We start from the raw sequence: 21,448 nt of genomic DNA, 5'->3' as shown, positions 1-21,448 counted from the left end.
TAATGCTGCAACACGGGGAAAAGAAATGTTGTGGGGAAAGCGTGGACGATCTGGCTGTTTGTTTGACTTCATAATCTTGTTACCGATATAAAATCTGTGAGAATGGAGGTCAGCGAAATGTACAACTCGTAAGGAAATGAGTCTGATTTGCAACATGACCTTCTTAATACTTATTTACCCCAGGTGCAGCGTTCCTAAGCACTACATAAAAGTGGAATACTTTTACACACTATAATATACGCGTCAGCAGGTATAAAGACATTTTAAGTTTGCATTATTTGTATAGTATTTGTCAACAATTAGAACTTCTCCTATGAAGACATATTTCATAGTATTCCATCTTCACTATATTTATAGAGGAGCCTTCACTTATGGACGGAGTGATAGTTGTTGACAATCATATTAACTACAATATAATGCGTTATGAATCATTAAGGAAATTATTATATACACGATACTGATTAGGTTTAAACCATTTGTGACCGGCCACTCAGTCTTTGTTTCTTGTCAATTTCAAAATGTATAAACATAGAAAATTGTCTATGTTGTATCCTTTACAAACTTAAAATAGGTTATGAACTTACTCTTTTTACAGCAAAACCAAATTTAAATAGATTTTTTTTTGTAATACCTGCACTGCATGCAAGTGTGTCCATTCACAGAAACCACAAAACACACCAAAAAAAAAGAGGTAAAAATCTGAATATGACAGGTACTCTACTTCTTAATCTAATCAAAGTGCTGGAATCTCTTACCTTGCTTCTCTCTGATGATGTACACTGACATGAAGGTAAATTCCGACCCAGAGACATTTTGTTTAGATAACAAACTTAATCTTCTTTATCATTTCAAATGCTCAGACATCCCAAACTGTAGATTAAACCCAGACGCATACAAAAAGTCAGCAAAGAGGAGTCAAAAATCAGAGCCGGATCTTAGAAAGACAGAGTCCACAGTGGGAGTGAAGAGAGTCTTAACCCGATTGTGTTAATCCTCTTTGCCACAAAGCATGCACTGACACTGGATGTCCCTCTTATAACCCAGACTGGCAGCCTGACTAAAACAAATGACTGCTTATTTCGGGGCACAGCCCGGGAGCTGAGCCATCGCACAGAGAAAGAGTTAAACATTGTCAAACAGAAGCAAATATTGATACACAGAGAGCACTGGTGCAACGCATGACCGCTCCACTTTAACAGGGCCTCGTGGAGTAAACTGGGGGATTGTGTCCGATGTAGAGAGGAAATAGAGACTTCTTACACCTTAAAATTATGAATTCAATTAAGAATATCCACCAAAATGTTATCATTTAAATCTTGGTTAAAAGCTCTCCAGTCAAATCATCTTTTTCTTAGTCGAATAACCGAGGTCCCACTGGTTTTTCCACTTAATCCCACATAAATGCGAGAAAAATTGAGCAGTGACATCATTGTGTGCCAGCTCAGCCTTTGTTTCCTCATACAAACACATCACCGCCTAACCCAGCAGCAAGCACAGCTCATCATAAGCAGTTCAGGTTTGAACATTTTACTTGTCTATTCTTGTCCCCGTAATACTTGTGATCTCTCAAATGATTCCCAAGTTTCTAAACACTCAGAAGAACAACCTCCAGAGACTTGAAGCCTGTTGTTTGTCAAATAAGCAAACAGTGCAAACAGTGCTATATGTACTCTAAGTGTTAGGTACTCTATTGGTATCACTTTAAAAAGGAGCTAAATAGAAGATTGGGAGCATTTCTATTGCCTCTCACTGTCTCTTAATAAAGCTTTGGTTTAGCTGGCGGCTCACAGCTAACGGTGCCAACTGCGCAAACTATGGAAAAAGTGCTGACGGAGCCAACAATGTTAAAGTGACGGGGAACCAGACGGGTGCATTGCTCCAGACTCCAGACGCATGTGCCATTTTTTGTGAGTTTGCATGTTAGAATTGAATGTCAATCATTATGAAGCGGAGATATTAGCCGCCACCATTTCCCCTCAAAAGTAGCATCACAATTGTTTTCAAGTACAGCACTTAGTTTCTTTCCATCACTGATATAGCAAAAGAAAAGTGTGCAACCAAATCTTGTGCTGAGAAAGTTGGTGCCACAAGTGGCACTAGGAGAAAGTGTGTCTGGGTGCATAACAGCGGTCACTGGGGAACACTAGAATGCACAAGAAGCTCGGATTACAAAACACACAGAGGGAAAGCCACTTCGTTCTCGGCTCAGGTAGACATTTCTCCACTATATCTTTACATAGCAAATAGTAGTTTGCTGCAAATTATTGCTCTGACTAATGGTCCTGTATATTGCACCTTTAGGGTACGGCTGCCTTTTAAGTGATATCCAGCCCAAGCGATACAGCCGAGAACAGGGATTGAATTGCAAAAAAAAATGCTCTATCAGTATATCAATAAAATGAATGAACTGCTTTCTGAGTCTGGCATAGCCCCAAACAACACGTGTGTAAAGCACGACTTGTCAAGCGATTGCAAAAGATTAGCAAACACGGTCAAGATCAGTGGTCTGTTTGCCTAAAATTGTTTAGTGTTCAGTGAGTCACTTTGGGACGGCATAAAACCGGTCAAACGATTATAGTATTGCACTTCTTTGTAGGCGTGTAACAAAATCAAAAAGGAGCAGAGGCTGAGATATCCTGAATTTTAGCCCCTAATGAGTCATGCCACAAATATTCTGGATCCTACAAATCACACAATGCAGCTTAATACCCCCCCCAATTGATAAGAGCCCACATCATTTTAAATCCACACCTCCAGTTTGAAACACAGGCTTTCTGTGAAAAAAGAAGAAGAAAAAAAGCCCAGGCAAAGTTAATTTCATCATCATGGTCTTTTCTCATGCTTTGGAAAGCTTCAATAAAGCTACACAGGTCCCCTTTAAAATGTTCTCTATATGATATTTAGAGCATTAATATAGTAGCCAACAACTATTTGCTGTATAAAAAAGTATTTAAAAACTGTCTATCTGAGCATAGAATGAAGTCACTCAGTGTGCGTGTGCACGTACGCCTGTGTGTGTGTGTTGTAATGTGAGCTTTAATCAAATGGGTTAACATGAGGTTGGATCTATCAGTTGACGTCAGCTGATAAAAGTTGCATGGATGTAAAGTCTACAGCTGTACCGAATGTTTTTGTTTTTTTTACATTTGAAGCTTCTATTTAGGTTTTCGAACGACGCATTGAATGTCTGTCCTCGTATTTAATGAGGTCACCACCTAAGAAGAAAAATGGGCTTTTGTGTTATTGTGGTTAACAAATGAAACCGTCAGATCGCTGCTGAACCTCCCCGTTCATAAAAGGTGCGGCAGAGAAACTTGTGTGTGTGCGTGTGTGTGTGCGTGTGTGAGAGAGATAGAGAACAAAAAAAAGTGAGTTGGACTAATGCACGCATCGGTTCTTTAAATTATTGATAATAATCCAAACGTCAACGCTACAAATGAAACTTCCAACAATCTGATACAACCCTCGTAAAGTCAGTGGAATAAATGAACTGTCACGTAAATAAAGAATAGGAAGAGAGGGCTATTTAACTAAACACAGCTGCCTGCTGAAGATGACGCCATGAGGGAGGCGAGCGAGAACCCAAACAGTGAAGTTCCAGATTGTGTAACAAAAAACAAAAAGAGCTGAGAATCACTGCAAAGCTGCGTAAAGCCGGCAGGAGACCTGCGGATTCAGGTGGCAATTCTCCGTAGAACCCCTTTCACGTTCTCGTTTGATGCACCGGTCCGATGGAGATGCTGAGTATTATCCTCTTAAAGAGCACTATACGCTGAAGAACTTTGACAGTGTTCTTGTGTGGCATGTGGGCTGTGCATGACGCAACGCACTTTCCATCTCACCCCACCACCGAGGAAGCCCTTGAGTTTATGTTGGTGCTCACTCTGTGTTCTGAAGATAATCCATCCAGCCAAGTAACTACTGTGCTGCACAAACATCTGCAGGCCAGAACGAGTACACCTGGCAAGTGGGGAGACTCGGAATAATCCCTGTTGTTGCCAGATGTGTTTTTATCTCTGCCAAAATGACCTGCCCACTTCCCGTTTCTATTACTTATCATAGCATGGTGGGGGTGCTGTTTTTGTGTATTTTTTTATAAGAAGGTGTAACATTTAAGGCTTAACAAAATTGGATCCTCTGTGGGAATCGTGGATTTGTTGTTGCAGCAGCAAATATAAATCTAAGAAACCCAAATAGGAAATTGTGTGATTAGGCATAAACAAAACTGGCAGTTCCCATAATGCAACATGAGATAGAGATGAGAAAGTATGGGAACAGATGATTTATGATTATGGTTGGGGGGGGGTATAAAAGCAGCATGACAAATATAGACAAGGAATACAATGATTAACACACTGACAGATTGTGTACCTTGGCAAGCAGCCAGAATCACCGTGTTCGGCTCTATTCTCATCTGAACTCTAAGATTTGAAATAGTCTTTCGTGCAGCTTAAGCGCAAAATAAAGCCTCAGAGCATGTCAAACATGAGGATCAGAACAATGCTTTTATACCATGAATCACATTTCATTACTTGTTTTTGTCATATGTTATAGTAAATTATATACATTTGGGGATTTGGAGTAAGTCTGGCATAACAAGTGATTTAAAGACATTTGTTATGGGCATCTTTCACTCCAAATGTAAATATTTGCTGTTTTCCTTGCTCTAGTTTCCCAGGATTATGAACTGAACGATTATAATTGGGCTCTGAATGGTTGGTCGGACAAAATACTTTTATGGACCCATGGAATTATCACAATTGAGAAGCTAAAACTATTATATGTTTGGTCATTTTGCTGGAATAAAATGTCTCAAATTATGAACTCATAAACAGGTAAAAGTGCTATACTGACACTAATATTTAACTTGCAATGCACTATGCTTCTTATGTTAATCAATTGCTGTCATCTTATCTTGTGCATGTATAAAAGGATTATGCGTGGGATAATCTCATTTTGACTGTAGATAATGTTCTCCCGTCACAACCCATCACGCTGTACTGATTCAGATGTCTTGGATTTACAAAGATGTAACACACACACACACACACACACACACACACACACACACACACACACACACACACACACACAGACAGACAGTGATTTTGCGAAGATAAGCACCAAATAAACAGTGTGAATAAAGAATGAAGCGCCACCGTAGGAAGCGGCTCACTCCTTGAAACACTGCCCTTGGCTAAGTCTGGAGCGGAGACATCATGCGGGTTCTCAGAAGACTTTCCTTCTTTAACTCTCTGGCAGAAAGCGGGAGGGCAAAGGTCGGGTTTCCCTGATTATCCCTGTAGTAATACCACTTCAAGGCTGCTCCTTGCCAGCAGGTCGGCTTACCTCCTCCGTGGTGTCTCGGCCGGTGACGTGATGATTTAGTGCAGTATTACGAGTCAAATTACACTTCAAGTGCAGAGAGGTCAGCGGTTTTAAATGGACTTCAAACTGACATTTCAAAAAAGGGACCAGGAGGAGAAAAGGAGACATGGTCCACCCAACACAAGCTGCTCTGGCTTTTGAAGTCTGTTTCAGGGGAAATCAACAAATCCCCCCCCGAGAAAAATCTGTATACGAACACCCTTCGTCTGTGATATCTCACCTCTATTGAGCTAATGAACTGTAAAACTGTTACTCAGCCAAACCAAATTAGTGAAGCGCCAGTGGTAGCAAACATGACACCACCCCGAGGGAAGAGGGTGCATGCTGGAGAGTCTGATACGCTGACAAATACTGGCTTTAACAGTCATAGTGAGGAGAAGCAAATGGATTTGTGAGATGAGTCCTTACTGTGCAATTCCGACTGTGCAATGTAATTTGTGGGGGGATTCTTGATGGGGCCATGCATCACGCCAAAGTAGAGATTAGCTCGCTGCAATGCTTTGGGACATTGAAATCCCACAAAAAAACAGCCAGGAAAAGTGTGAAGTAATACATAACATTGCACAATCTTCTGGATTTTCCCACTGCACATAATTGATGACAGACCGCCACACCTACCGCCTGGAGTCATGCATGATATTATGATTTTCTATGATGTGTTTTTCTTTCTTTTTTAAGTCAGGTAGACACACAAACACACCCTTGCTGTTGTTGTGCTCATGTGAGCCAGTCAAACCAGTCTGCGGAAGCATCCACTTTAGTGTCGTCAGAAATAAAAGTCTGAGAGAGAGAAAGAGATGTGCATTTGTTTTTGTCTTCCTCATTTTCCCACATCTGTTTCCTGAATGAACACAACAACAACTGCCCAACCTCTATAAGATTAGTGTGTGACTACTTGCCCCAGTATGTGCCTCTCGTGTGCCTTTACATTCCAGTCACAGATCTTAACATCTGATTTGTATTTCATTTATTTTAAAAGGTTGTTTAACTACTCTTGTGAGGGCATTGCATTAAAGATTAGTTTTAGAAATGATGCGGTTCCTGGTGCTGATGAATTCTGTTGTGTTACACAGAGCGCTGTGTGTAATATTTTGTCTACCCTCACTGATGTAAATGGGCTGGACAAAATATTAGAAAATATCTCTCATTGACATGCAATACTATTAAACAGCACCACAAACTTCAGCCTCTAAAATGACCATAAAGCACCTGAAAAACAATATTACCGTCATGAATATAGCATTTTGTTGGATTCGGCTACTACTACACAACACTTTTTTTAATTATCATCATGTATGTTCATGGAACACACACACACACACACACACACACACACAAATGGAAGAAGAAAAAAGGACACTTTGGAAAATCTTTCGTGAAGCAAAATATATACATACACACATATACATATATATATATATATATATATATATATATATATATTGTGTAAACTATGGCAGAATACACACACACACACATATATATATATATTTTTTTTTATTATTTTTTATCCAGATGCTGAGAGGTTCGCAGCTTTACCTTCAGTGATGTTAAACATGAGGCACAAATTGGCTAAATAACTCAGGACTCCTCTTAAGTCTTAAGGTTGTTGACAACCTAATGCACGTTTATTAGCGTGCACGGAGGTATTAGAGGGGTTTAGGAAGGATTAATGGCACGCCTCAACTTTACTCTCTTTAACTCCCCACAGTAGGTTTGTATTTAACACGAACTTCAAAACTAGAACCCATGCATGAGTTTTCCCCGCACATTTGTAGTGCTGGGTCAGGGGGGTGTTTACCTTCTCGTCCTCGCCTTCGCTCTCCTCGTCCCCCGGTGTCTCCTTGTCTTCCTCCGCCTCGTTGACACTTTCGCAGTCCGAGTTGTGAGCATCATCTCCGGGCACCTTGACGTCCGGCTCCGGCGTCCTTTCTTCTCTTCCGTCTCCCTCGGACAGTGTGTTTGAACCGGACGACAACGAAGACTCACTTCCAGACGACAAATAATATTTCTGCTCCATTTTTTTTCCTTCTTTTTTTTTTTTTTTCCTATCACCAATTTCAAATCAATAACAAGCCCATTTAAAGATGCGACGTCCGAAACAAAGCGTAGCCGTTAATTCACCTGTCAACGCACCTGTCCGGAGACTTCATTTTCGCTATGAGTCGCGAGCCCCCCATAAAAGGATACCACTCTTTTTTTTCTTTTTTTTTCTTCTTCTTTTTTTGTCTGGACCGAGTAAAAACAAAGTCGCGACGTATCGATATCAAATAAAAACACTTATCGACCCTGTTCGATATCGATGCGCGCACTACGCGGACGTCTCCTCTGCAGTTAAAAGTTGCCTCTGTTTTGGGGTTTTGTAGCGCTTCTACTTCCCGGGCGGCGTGACTCCATGCTGTCACTCCTTCATAACACACACGAGCGCCGTCTGCTCTGCAGCCCCGCAAGTTAGCCCCGCCCACAACGTGCCCGGCGGGCCAATCAGATCCCCGCAGTTTCCAAACGAACCAAACAGAGGCAGGTGAGATGCACGTGGGAGAAGTTGACTCCAGGTTTAGACAACAAACCCGTTTGGTTAGGTTTAAGACAGGGTTTGGGATCACAATAAACCCAGCCGGGTGAACCCCTCTCACGTGCAGGTATACAATAAGATGTGAGAGGGCCCACTCTTTACAGCAGGGGTCTCAAACTGCCGGCCCCCGGGCCATTTATGGGCCCCCTCCCTGCAGTCTGCTACATGATGCCAAAATGATCAGCCCTGCCTGCAATATTATTATTATTTTTCACTATTTTTGTTTTTGTTTTATACAAATTCAAACTACCCCTTAATATACAATATAAATACAAATTAATTCTATTAAAAAATGTATTTAGTTTGGCTCAAAATAATGGCAAAGGTCAATAATGGTACATGACCAGGCAGTTTTGGGTAAGAAGAGAGCAGGTTAGGCGGGATTGCGTAACAACAAAAATCTCTTCTTTCAAACCAAAAAGGAAAGTGGATGATAAACAGAAACAAATTACTGTTTTTTAAGATAGATGGACATTGCAGTATTTTTTCTGGAGTTTAATAGAAATGTCACTTGCCTGATCTGCAAATAGCTACTTCTATGGCTGGAAAAAAAACGGATTCGTAGCGGTGGTACAAAGAAAGTTAGAGGAGGGAAATGCAGCTCAGATCAAATGCTTATAATATGAACATGTCATGTCTGTTGTCTTGAAATGTATCAATTACATAAGGTCCAGGAGTTTACAGCACCGCCAGTTCAGGGTCTTTTGAGAAGAAATTGAGTCAACATATGATGAGTAGGCCTTATAGTTTTAGAGGCGTCGTCAACATTGATACCGTATAACAGACGTGTGTTAAAACTGCTAAAAATTGTTTTTGATTCATGCTTGAATGTAGATTTCATGTCTCTCTCATCCATCCAATGAGAACATTTTCGCACTACATTTGAGGCCATCCAGTTGCTGAATGGCTCCTCGCGTGAAACTCTCTGACATCTGTGTAACGTTAGTTGAGAGCAGGAGAGCCAGCAGCACATGTTTCAAATGAAGACACACAGCAGTGTGTGTTCTCTGAACCAGTTCAGTGATCGGTCCGAGCTGCTGGGATCACTTCCCTCCCAGTGGATGTTCTCGTTCACCTCGGCCTTTTTCTTGTTTGTTTTTACTCTTGGGTGCAAAAGTCACGTTTTCAAAATGTCAAATCAAAGCACGTTTCATTCTCAGATGAAATGACACCAAGAAAATAAATGAGAAAGACAGAATGAAACTGAAGGCAAATAAAACTGAGCCATAATAACTTTGACGATCCTCTTAACTTTTCATCCAGCGCCACCATCAGGTCAAAATGTGAATGTGTTGAATTCTACTTCTGTTTATGACCAAAATACCTGCAAAGCTCATACAATTCCCATCAGCCTCAGCTGTACTGTATCTGTCTATGTCTATATGAATTATCAAATGTTATCATGCTGTCATGCAAAACCTGATAGCAACAAAACCTCACTCCACATATTGCTCAAGTTACACTAACTAGCTAACTAACTAACTAACTAACTCACACAAGTTATCATTCTGTGTCTCAACATTTGTTTTTGAAAGTTAAATCTGTGGTGGAGTGATGAATCTAAATACATTTAGGCCTTAATTAAACCTGAGATACTTCTACTTTATATTTCCATGTTATGCTACTATGTACTTCTACTGACATAAACTACAGTTTGTCATCAGCTTCCTGTCCAGTGAGAACCACGTTTCTCCAGATGTGTTGATGTTGACGCTGGATGTTTGTGTGCTCCTTTATGCGTTGAGAACTTCTGTACTTCTCAAGATAAATAAACCAATTTCACAAGAAAAACATTGGACTAGTTGGAAAAAAATGCATCTTAATCCAAAGACATCATATATAATAGTAAAACACTACTTTTACTTGTAATACTTTCAGTACATTGCCGATAATACTTAAATACTTTTAATTAAGTTTAGTTTTGAATGCAGGACTTTTATTTGTAGTATTTTCTCAAGGTATTATTGCTACGTATCCTGTTGAATGCCACATACAAAATCTCAGTTCTTCTTCTGGTGAAAATGACATCAACAAGCGTTTCCCTCATGCTTTTTTTATACTGGTTAGTTCACAGATTCTCCACAAGAGGGTGCTGTTCTCTGAGGTTACCGGTCGATTCATAATGTGTGTGTGTGTGTGTGTGTGTGTGTGTGTGTGTGTGTGTGTGTGTGTGTGTGTGTGTGTGTGTGTGTGTGTGACAGTCCTGATTCTGGTCTCTTCTGAAAGGGGACTTTTAGCAGTTTGCTATCAAAAGGTCAGTATTAGTCTGGTCATTTTAACTAACTTGAATACTAGTTAATTGCATGCATAATCACATTTATTCACTTTCATTGAACTATTTTTTTTCAGGTTGATAAAATATATATGCATTGCTGTATTGTGCAGAATCATGTGTAATATTCAAACACAGAGGAAATGATGTGCTCTCTGGCAGCTTCAACCAGAGTCTAAAGGATTCTGATCAAAGCTGAAGCACCACGAGAGGAACCCACACACGCTTTCAACTCTCAGAGCCCACAAGTGAGTTCCAGCAGCTCGCTGATCTCAGGGATGATAAGAGTGCAGAGATGGGGAAATTTACATTTGAGAATTTACATGAGCTGATAGGCATCTGCTTGTTTAGCGGAAATTAATTTCCTGTGGCAAAGATCTTTTTAAGATGCTTTTTTCTTTATTGTTATCACTGCTTTCAATTTAAAACATGAAATCTTTGCCACACTTCGAGTTAAAAGGCATCATGCACACAGCCAAACAAGCGTTGCTCTCCAGCTGGTTCAGAGCTCCAGTAGAGTGTTAAGATCGACATCATGATAAGCAGCGTTGATGATGTGCTTTGGGCCTGAAGTCAGTGAGGTGAGAACTCAACTTCCTGTGAGTTTACAGCTCAGCACTGAAGGAGGAACATGCCGCTAAAAGTACTTCAAACTGACGACCTATGAATGCACCCGAACATATTTGTTGTTGTTGTTACTTTATTGCGTGTACTGCAACTCTCCATAGCGAAGGGTGGCATTTCCTGGCCTTACATTTCCAATTTAAAAAAAACACCCACACAGTAAGATAGTTGGAAGAAGATCTCCTCAAAACAGTCATGAAAGACAGCGCATAAATTTCAGAATACATTACATGAAACTCGTGTACAACAGAAAACTTGAGATACTGACAATGAATACATGATTAGTTTATTATAAGTTATTAACATCTGAGGTTCAAAAGGTCGTAAGAGCCTCAACACGAGGCCCATTTAGTGGCTGTTCTGGACCTTAAATTAAACTTTGATTCAAGGTGAGCACAGATTGGTCTTCCACCTCCATCCACATGAAAACAGCTTTCTCTTTTTGCACGGATATAATTCTGCACAGTGAAAGTCAAACACACAATTGAAGCAAAATCACGTTTTCGAGGGGAGGAGAACTGAGGTTTTCTTAGTGAAAGCATGTGGACAGGGGGAAGGAGGGGAATCACACAAATGGGATTATTATTATTACACAGAAATCTGCATTCTTTCTGCTTTGTCTGTTTTTGTTAAACTGAATTGTGTGACTTGAACAACATTAGGGGGAACGTGTTATTTTTAAAGAAACCTTTTTAACAAGGCAATTGAGCCAATTTCAGACACAAATGATGATTAAAATCTTGTTTTATATCCATTAAAACATGTCATTAACTTTAACAAATAATTACAAAATGTATATTGTTATTTTTAGTTGTTGGGCCTTTTTTTCAACATAAAAGAATTGAAAAAAGAGTCTTGCAGGCTATTAATTGCCTATGCAATACAGTATCTTCCATCATTATAGGTGCAGTGAATATACATGTAAACTAACTGTGCCAGTTTTTTACAGTGCGGGAAAACTCAGTGCTCTCTTTATAGCGGTGACATTTTAATTATACTATAGCTTCCTCAAACCATTCACGTATAGAAACCGATAGGAGCAAAGTCTGTTCTCTGAAACATTGTTTCTAGTTAAAAATGAAATACTCAATTTCCTGGAAAGAAAAAAAGTAATTTGCCTTCATGCTTTGAGTCATATTAAAGTCAAGAAAGCATGTTTTCAGTAACTGCTCAGAGAGAAAGGAGAAGTTCATATAGTCCCTCGGAGTTGGTACAACCCCTCATGCGCTGCTCTATTTGTGGAAAGAAGAAGTACAAAGAAACTCCTAGGGACTTGTCGTCGGTTCATCAGGTCCTCTGAACTGTGTCCCCGCCCCTAACACTGTATAACTCCCCAAAATGTTTCCTCCATGTTCAGTCTGAGTGAGCAGCTCCTGTGTGCCGCCGCATGTGGGCGTGAGGTGGCCTCTTGGTTTCAGTGTCAGTCAGTGCCAGGAGACAATGGTTGGCGGTGGATTTCATTTGGATTCTCTCCACTCAAAATGTTCCTTCCATGTGAGCCTTTCACATGTTTTCATCTTTGGTAAGTGGTCTTCAATTTTTCCCCCATGCATTTTGGATTTTTAGTATAGTGGTTATTTCGAGCTTTTTATAGAACAAAACTTGAATAATTTACCTTTTTTGTGGGTGTTTGGCCTATTTAGTTGTCTTTATAATAAATGAAATATTCATTATTTATTTCAGTTTCAAGGGAGGATCTGTCTATAACCTGCTCAATTGTATTATTATTATTATTATTATTATTATTAAACATCAAGGCAGATCTCCCCTAAAGCTTCCTTTCTGTGTTCCGTTCAAGGTCTGATTTTTGTTTACTACTCGCATGTTCAAGCTTCAACTTCAGGTATTTACCTTTTCATCACAGCATTTCAACGTATTAATCATCATACTGCTGCTCGAATATCAGTGATTTCATCACATGATCTCTAATAAATGGTTGTCCTCCTTTTTTCCCCAAATGTATTTAAAAAGATTTACACAAATGCCATCAAATATATTTCCTAAAAAATGGCATTATATTTAGAATTGTGTTTCTCCGCCGTGAGACGAAGCTTTCTTGTAAGAATGACACAACCTGATCTAGTTTCACATCGTATTCATATTATGTTCCAGTGATCTGCAAGCCACAAAATATTTATTCCAAATATCAGCACTGTGGGATTCACCCAGGTAAAAAGAAACACAACAACATTTGAGTCATCCCAAGTTGAATCATCAGATTTCCTTTTTTTAAAATGTTTGAAATGTTTTTGCAGATGGAGTTCATGATTTAGATTGTTTTGGGAAACATAAACCACGTGGTATGAACAAGTGTGTGTGGAAACCTGGAAAGCACGCGTCAGAAAAGACATACACACTCGTCATACAACAACAGTGGAGGTGAGACTTTTACACATTCTCCTCTCTGGCCTGAATGAAATTACACATCATGTTTCACCTATTTTTTTAAACTCACTTGAAATGATTTTTGACATTAAACATCTCATCTTGCAAACCATCTCTCTTTCTAGACGCAAAATATATTGCAATGTTTACGACAACATCACTGAATTCTCTGAAAAAAACAGTTTATATGAAAATGCCAACAACACGGTCGTGGAGGTTTTTGAAAACAGCCAACAGTCAACAAATTGCACAAAAGCAGTTTTCAGAGCTTCACCAAAGAGTAAGTCCACGAAGCTGTGTTTTTATGAGCAGGTTTCTCTTCATTTCCCTCGTTTTGATGCCATCTGACTGAATACAGTTTTATTTTAATATATTTCAGTGCGATGTGGTCCTTCAAATGAGGCGTCATTCAGCCGCCGTTCTGGAAGACTGGTTGTGAATGTGAGCTGGCCACAGGAGGACAAACGATATATTACATATTACTTTGTGAGATATAAAGCACTGGGCAGCCTGTCGTGGAGCAAGGTCAGTATCAAATCAAACACAAATCATGTTGTTTATTAGTGCAACAGATCATAAAGCTCACGGTTCAGATCAGATCACAGATTGGATCAGCACAAAAGAAAAAAAGATTAATATTAGAGATCCCTGATCACGTTTTTTGGCCACCAATACTTGCCGATCATTGATGATCCATATTGGCAGATACAGATCCCTTTTTGGATTTGTTTGGTTATGGCATCTGGATTTCAATGCTCCAGATTATTAGCATTTTGCCACCGCTCAGAGAAATCAATGTTCACCATCAAAACATCTACATGTTATTCTTTTTGTCATTTTGTGTGTGTTTCTTTTCTTTAAAAAACTCACAATTAAAATAATAAGGATATAATTTCCTATCGGTTACTCCCCTGCACATCCCTTCATGCTTCATATCTAAATACACTCGTCACACTTACAGAACACTTGTTCTGTAATCTGTTTGTCTGTGCACTTTATTTTATATTCTATTGTAAATGTAATATGTTTCTATTTCTTGCACTGTGTTGACTGTTGTTTGTCTAATGTCTGCACCACCCGCCAAGACAAATTCCTCGTATGTGAAACATACCCTGGTAATAAACGGTTTCCGATTCTGATAAAAGATTGTATTTTTATAGATTAAAACAAATCTTATTCGTATTAGCTTTAATAATATATTATAAGTTGCTTAGAGGTAATGTAAACCGGTCATAATTCATAGAGTAAAACGTATTTTCTGCAGGATTACAGTCTCTGATACTGAAAAACTACTCGGTTACCACATAGTTTGGTTTAGCAGATACAACGTTTATCATGTTCATCGCTAGCATTTGCTAATTAGCACAAAATAAAGTTGATAAAGGCCCCTCCAGCGCGACAGGAGATGTCTGTGTTCACGAGCTGAAGAGTCCTCATGGCGGGTGACCCGACCTTTACGAGATCATTTCTCTCCATCAAGATCTTGATCTCATTGAGATCCGCTGATTAAATGAAGGTTATGGTTTAACATCTCTTGCAGGCAACAACACATGTATGAGTTGAATTGAAATACTCTCTTCTCTGTTCACAGCCCGTGCGATCCCAAAATGCATCGACATGTACAGTGGACCATCTGAACTCCTCGCTGGTCTACACTGCACGGATTCAGTGCGTCACCAATGAGAAGTGCCCGCAGTGTGCAGTGAGTGAAGACTACACGGTCCCACCAGGTCAGATTGTTTTACACTGTATTGGTTTCAAGTAAATACAACTTGTGTGAGATAAATGCTGCAAAAAACAAACAAAATCCACTGTATAGTGACAAGAACGGGAGAAAGAAGTTGAAACCCTGCGTCCTCTTTCAGAACTGACCACACAGCCGCTCATTGTCAACTTTGAAGAAACTGACATTTGGGGAAGGAAAGGCTGCCGGCTGCTTTCTTTAACCTGGAAGGTGATTTTTCACAGAATACATCTTCTGTGTAGCCACGGCTAACGTTATTATGGTACTAAAATGACCCTGTTTGTTAGTTTTCCGCCAAAGAGCTGCACGATGGCTACTATGTGAGCATTGGGAAAGCGTCCGGAGAAGCTCCATGGGAGCAGATCAGCACCTCTCAGCCTGAGATCAGACTGATTCTCTCCTATTCCGCTTACCATCTCAACATCAGGGCTGTGAACAACGCCAGCACCTCCCCAGCTGTGAGCCGGGCAATACCTCAGCGGGAAGACATGCCCAGTGAGTATACACACTTGTCTACTTTGAGACTGTTTGTCTTCAATAATAAGAGTAGATTCATCATGGACTTGTCCTCACAGGTATGGGAGCTGGGAAGCTGAATGTGACGGTCCACAGCAATACATCTTTCACTATCTATTGGAAAGACAATCTCATCAGACAATATGTCTGCTATTCTGTGGAGTGGACGAAGAAGGGACACAAAGCGACGCACATGTCCTTTTATCAGAAGACAAACAACTACCGGACTTTATCTCTCGTACGAGGTGTGTAGATGTTTATTTTGGTCAACCTTGTCCGCAAAAAGTTCTGTTTATATGCTGCTGAAAAAAAATCTGAAGAAAATGCAAATGTTCCCTTTTATAGAGGAAGAGCGAAGGATGCACTATTTATTAGTATTATTTTTTTAACAAATCAGAGGACCAGGATTTGCATCCTGAGTCGAGCCTGTGGCCAGTTTGAGCCAACAAAAGCACTTTGGTTAAAGATTAGGAAAATATTCACCATCCTTCTAAGCCTTAACCAAGTACTTTGAATATTTAAACATATAAAAATATAAAAACAAAACATGAATCATGCTTTGATAGCTGGCGATAGGAATAGAATGCAAACATAATTGATGGAAGATTTTGGTACCTGATGAAATATATTTAGTTTCCGGATACAATGCATTTATTTGGTTATGTCGAATAGAGCCTTTGGAGCCTTACAAGAGGTACAGCATCACTCTGCACACACGGCCGGACAAGGACACCTGCAACATGAAGCACGTGAACAACAGCGAGAGCACCTACGGGAGAACACAGTTCTACTTCACTGAAGGATGTGAGTCACAGTCGCAATACTTTTCCATTATTGTTTAATGTGATTTAGGAATAAAGAAGAAAAACAGCGAGGTTATTATGCTCAATGTCAATAAAACCAAAACAAAGATCAACCAAAGTATTGGACCAATTGCCTGGTGACGAACAAATGTCTGCATCAAATTTAAAGGCATCCAACAGTTCACCAAAATCATCAGGAGTCATCCTCTCAGGAACATGTATTTCATGTCATCCTCTCAGGAACATGTATTTCATGTCATCCTCTCGGGAACATGTATTTCTCGACAAATTGTTTGTAACAATCTATTTTGCAGATGTCGGGATATTTCACAGTGAAATTTAGACCAACTGATGGCTCCAGAGGAACAGTCAGGAGATCACCAAATTTGTTAGGATTCATACTCTGGGGACCATGAATAGCTGTACAAAAAATAATGGCAATCCATCCAACAGTTGTGGATACATTACAAGCGAAGGGATCACCAAAAATATTTAGGATGCATCCTCTTGGGAACATGAATGTCTCGACAAGCCAAAGGATCAGCAGAATCATTCCAAAAACAATAAAAAAAATGAAAAAACTCAACTCTTTGTAACAATCTATTTTGTAGATGTTGGGATATTTCACTCAATTTTGACCTACGTCAGGAGATCACCAAAGTCTGGGGACCATGAATATCAGTAAATAATTGTATCGCGATCCATTAAACAGTTGTTGAGATAATTCAAAGTGGTCGACTGACCTAGCATGGCTAAGAAGAAGGATGCATATCTAATCAGTTCTATATCCATCGCTGTACCCAGAACAGTCTGACCTCTTGACATTGTGCCCTAAAGCTCCTGTCAGCGCTCCCACAAACATCAGCAGCTTCAATGTGACTCTGCATTCAGCGGTGCTGCAGTGGTCGTCCATCCCGGAGGAAAACATCAGAGGTTTCCTCCTGGGTTACACCATCTACTACAACGAGTCAAGTACAGAGAGAAGTGAGCATGATCCACCTGACACTAAGTTACACACCATGTGCTTCACTCTAATCACTGTACTTATGCACAGAGATGCTTTGAGCTTGAGTTTGGGGATCACCAAAGTGAGTGACTTCATCCTCAGAGGGACGGGAATGCGTATACAAAAATGAATTTAAGTGAATACAATAGTTATGAAGTCATTTCGCTCCAAACCAGCGCCAGAGGAAAAGTCATCTTTAAGAAGCATTAAAAACTTTGATCTGATGACGCTACAAAGAAAGTTATGGGATGACCAAAATCATGAGGATTCATCCTCTGGGGATTATTATCTGTAAATTCCGTCCACCCTTTGATTGCAGACGTTACAGTGGATCCCATGACAAACAGCTATGAGCTGGGACACCTCAAAGGCGGCACGGTATACAAAGTCCAGATGTCAGGTTTCACCCGGGCGGGAGCAGGAGTTCGAAGCGCAGCGACCTTGTTTAGAACATATGATCAAGGTTATATCCATCAAATAACGCATGCAATTTCATTTCTAAAGGCTTACATTTGCAAAGAAACAACCTTACTCACTGTGTATTCTTCACAGGGTTTTCTAATCTCAGTGGCGTCATCACAATCTCTGCAGTTGTGGCCACCGTGCTGATATTTGGACCTCCTATAATAAAAAGGTACATGTATGTTGAACAAGCTGCCACACATGTTTAAAATGGATACATGTCTAACTACCACATATCTACTTCACTTTAGAGCAAAGGTGATTCTGTGGCCGAGCATACCGAACCCCGGAAAGAGCAACGCAATGCAGAAAATAGAAAAGCCCTGTGACCTGGTAGGTCGAAACCTCAAGTTATAGCGGCACGGTAGTGAAGAAATTCAATTAAATTAAGTGTGTTGCTTCACTCAGGAGCTACTGGAGTCCATCAACACTCTGAGGGTGGAAGAATGGGACACCAGCAGCCTTCAGGTCGTCGAGAAAGAAGAAGCGACCCCTGCCGACACGTCGGCATCCATGTTACCGCTTCTCCAAGCGTCAGAGGATGAGGAAGGGTTGCCAGAAACGACTCATGACTGGATCCAACGAGACAGCGAGGATGCGACTGGAGATATCTCACCCTACATCACTGAGGATACATTCCCAGGCAGCCGGCGGACAGACACCCAGAGTTCCCCTTTGGCCTTTTCAGGCGACTACACAACATTGGATATGTTTCAGCAGGGGATGCCGCCGAACACATCCGTTACTCAAACCACGGAAAGCAAACCAGAGGACGCAGACTCGACTGTGGTGAAATCAGGGTTGGGCTACATCGGACACTTCGGCACCAGTCCGATATCGGACAGCAAGATGTCCACAATTTTGTGAAAACTGTTTCGGGAACAGGACCGCGAACCACGAAGAGGCAAGAACACGGGATCATAAGGACCATCATCCACGCATGTTTGAACTAATCTTCATTAGTAGAAACGCACAAAGGTCAATATTGGGTTGATTTCAAGAAACTTTTTATTAATTCATGCATTGCATAAAAAAAAGATGGTATTGGGTTTTAGGGAATGCAGCGGTGCAGCAACAAGTTTGGGACAAAATCAGCAACACACAACACATCTTCCACGTTGTTTCCACATTACGACTTTAAACCTCACAAACACACTAAGAATTTGCCGACCTGGCAAATGGGACCATTGGTGCCGGGTTTAAGTGAGCCGGCGTGCACAATACCAGAAAACTGAGCCACAGCCAGAGGCTCACCAAAGTGGGATTCATCCTCTGAGGACCATGAATAGCTGTACAATCCACCAGCCGACGTATTTATGGCTCACTGAAGTCCAGTTGCAGCATTAAAACCCAACACAACACACCTGGATGAAAAGTCTCTTTATTGAGTGTTTTTTTGGAAACAGATCAGATGTATCGCTATATCTTCAAACAGAGGACCACAAACACATATCCAAGTTCTTCAAAAGCCGCGTTACCAAATCTTTACATCAAGTCCCAAACACAGACTTCCTCCAGGAGGAAACCATCAATCGTTTCTACTGTAGACACATGGATATAAAAAATAAAATTGGTGGTGTTGAGAATGTTTTGTTTTTTTACTTAATCACAACGTCACCACTTCGAACTGTAGCTTTGTGTACATAAAAATAAAAAAAGCAGGAAAAGAAATGAGGTTCGTAAAAGCCAATCGGTGGAATTTAAGTCTCCTTTTAAAATATAACTAACTAGCTTCCCAAGAAATGTAAAAAAAAAAAAAAAGAAACACCGAGCTTAATGTGTGCAGATACATTTTGACACGATCACAATACTGAAAACTGAAACTGCAACACCAGAAAATGACAGAGAAACAAATGTTAAAACAAAAAAAGACAAATCCACAAAAGTCCCATGAAAGTCAAAGCTACTCTATTAATTACTAAAGACGGCTGACAATACTTAAATATAACATCTTATTAGTTTTAGCTATTTAAACATCCTAAACAATAAATTCAGGTTGCATTTGTCTATAAGTCTCCATATTTTATTAGAATATTCTGTACAATCTGAGTCTAGGCACTTTTGACCCTTCTGTGCTCGTAAGCAGTTAGTTGACTTGTGACACATCCGACACGCTGGGTTCGCGTCTCACTTTGAGCAATATGAGCCGACAGACATTTTGTACACCACCAGCATTATTATTCTTTTTTTTTTTTTTTTTTACAGTTTAGGCTTATTTTGTATCTATAAAAACAGTAATTATTTTATCTCACAGCATTACAACAATTACAGGAAAAGGAAGAGAATACATCGTTGTGACTAATCACAAATATAAAAAATGCAAGTAAATGTACACCCATAAAACCAAAACAGAAAGTAAAACAATGTCTTGTTGATGACCGGATGAGTTACACATTTTTATTTTTTTATAACAATGTATTAGCAACTGTTTCACAGAAACGGTAGAACACCGTTCTGCATTCTCATAATTACAGCACTTCAAGTCATAAAATCAACAGCAGACATTTCTGCAGGACGTTGCAGTTCCCAGACGACGGGGTAAAGGGTGCAGAGCTCCTCACATTGTTCAAGTCTCCCTCTGACGGCACACACAAGGGCAAATGAGCAGTTATTGTATCCTGATTTAAATGTATCCACACACTGAGAGGGGCCCTTGAGTTCTTAAAGCCAGAAGAAACATTAAATATGTAAAGGACCGCAAGCAGAATAAGGGAAGTTGCAGTCACAGCCACAGCAACCGGAGCAGAAATGTTTCATCTCATGAGGCGTCGATAAAGAGATATATTACACTTCTCAAAAGGACAGTCGGTTTAGTTGGTGAGATCCCTTTTGGTGTGCTGCTGAGCAGCGAGTCTAGACACAGAACACGATAACGGCCTGGGTTATACTTTTATCTTTATTTTCCAATTAAATGCTTTGTATAAAATGCAACCAATGCAAACTTTAACAGTTGACTTATGATGTATGAAAAGCCAGATGAGAAACTGAGGATTCAACTGCAAAGTACAGAATGTGTAACAGAATAATACGGATGTACTATTATTATTATTATTCGTATGTTGTATTAAAGAATGCCTAAATAAGTCTGTAAAGCTTGAAATATGCTTCAATCCTGATTAGCTGCCAGTCCAAGCCTTGTTTTTGTGCACGTATCCGTGCACATATGCAGCAGATTACATGTCTTCACTTTTCTGCAAAAAAATGGCTTAACCTCCTTTTTTTTCCTTTTATGCATTACCATCTCATTTTGGAACCCGTCTTTCCCACTGGTTCTCACTCCATGAAGGAAAACACTTTAAAATCGCTCTACCGTAACATACATGTTTTATTACCGTTAATGCAGATTGTTGCTGCATAGAGCTTTTAGCAATATCAAAACAAAAACATTGTTGTTTTTGAAGAAAAAGTATATGACAAATACTGATAATCTAAAGAGAAATAAAAGGCTTTTTGGACTACGGAAAAACTACTGGAGGCATCAGTCAAAATCCATGTGACGTGGGACAAAGCTACAACTGAAATCTGGCTTCAAATTGTTGAGTATAAACTCTGCTTATCACGTCTGTCTCCACCAAGCTGGTCAATCGTGTGACGGACCAAGAGGAGTTGCAAAAAGCTCTGCAGCTTATCTGCATGGGGAGTTCTCTACTGTTTTTGTATCTGTACAGAAAGA

At 40.0% G+C, this 21,448-nt stretch overlaps 2 protein-coding genes across 2 annotated transcripts in view; one reads left to right on the top strand and one right to left on the bottom strand.

Moving 5' to 3' along the window:
- mast4 (microtubule associated serine/threonine kinase family member 4) overlaps positions 1–7,780 on the bottom strand; it is an 85,837-nt gene extending 78,057 nt beyond the window's left edge. The window contains exon 1 of the mRNA XM_079235006.1: positions 7,190–7,780. Coding sequence (XP_079091132.1) covers positions 7,190–7,408 — 219 coding nt within the window. The 5' untranslated portion in view covers positions 7,409–7,780. The remainder of the gene's footprint in view (positions 1–7,189) is intronic.
- A 4,428-nt stretch (positions 7,781–12,208) lies between these two features.
- On the top strand, positions 12,209–18,642 carry LOC306751438 (leukemia inhibitory factor receptor; the record flags this gene model as incomplete). Its single annotated transcript, XM_079235005.1, has 13 exons — positions 12,209–12,248; positions 12,972–13,028; positions 13,115–13,238; positions 13,370–13,460; positions 14,836–14,974; positions 15,289–15,483; positions 15,564–15,749; positions 16,177–16,308; positions 17,145–17,279; positions 17,633–17,776; positions 17,866–17,947; positions 18,027–18,108; positions 18,184–18,642. The coding sequence occupies 13 exons, from the start codon at positions 12,209–12,211 to the stop codon at positions 18,640–18,642; spliced, it is 1,866 nt and encodes a 621-aa protein (XP_079091131.1).
- Positions 18,643–21,448: the final 2,806 nt, after the last annotated feature.

Source organism: Taurulus bubalis (genome assembly GCF_910589615.1).
Source record: "Taurulus bubalis genome assembly, chromosome: 19".
In the NCBI taxonomy this organism is placed as follows: Eukaryota; Metazoa; Chordata; class Actinopteri; order Perciformes; family Cottidae; genus Taurulus; species Taurulus bubalis.
This window is presented reverse-complemented; position numbering and strand designations above follow the sequence as displayed.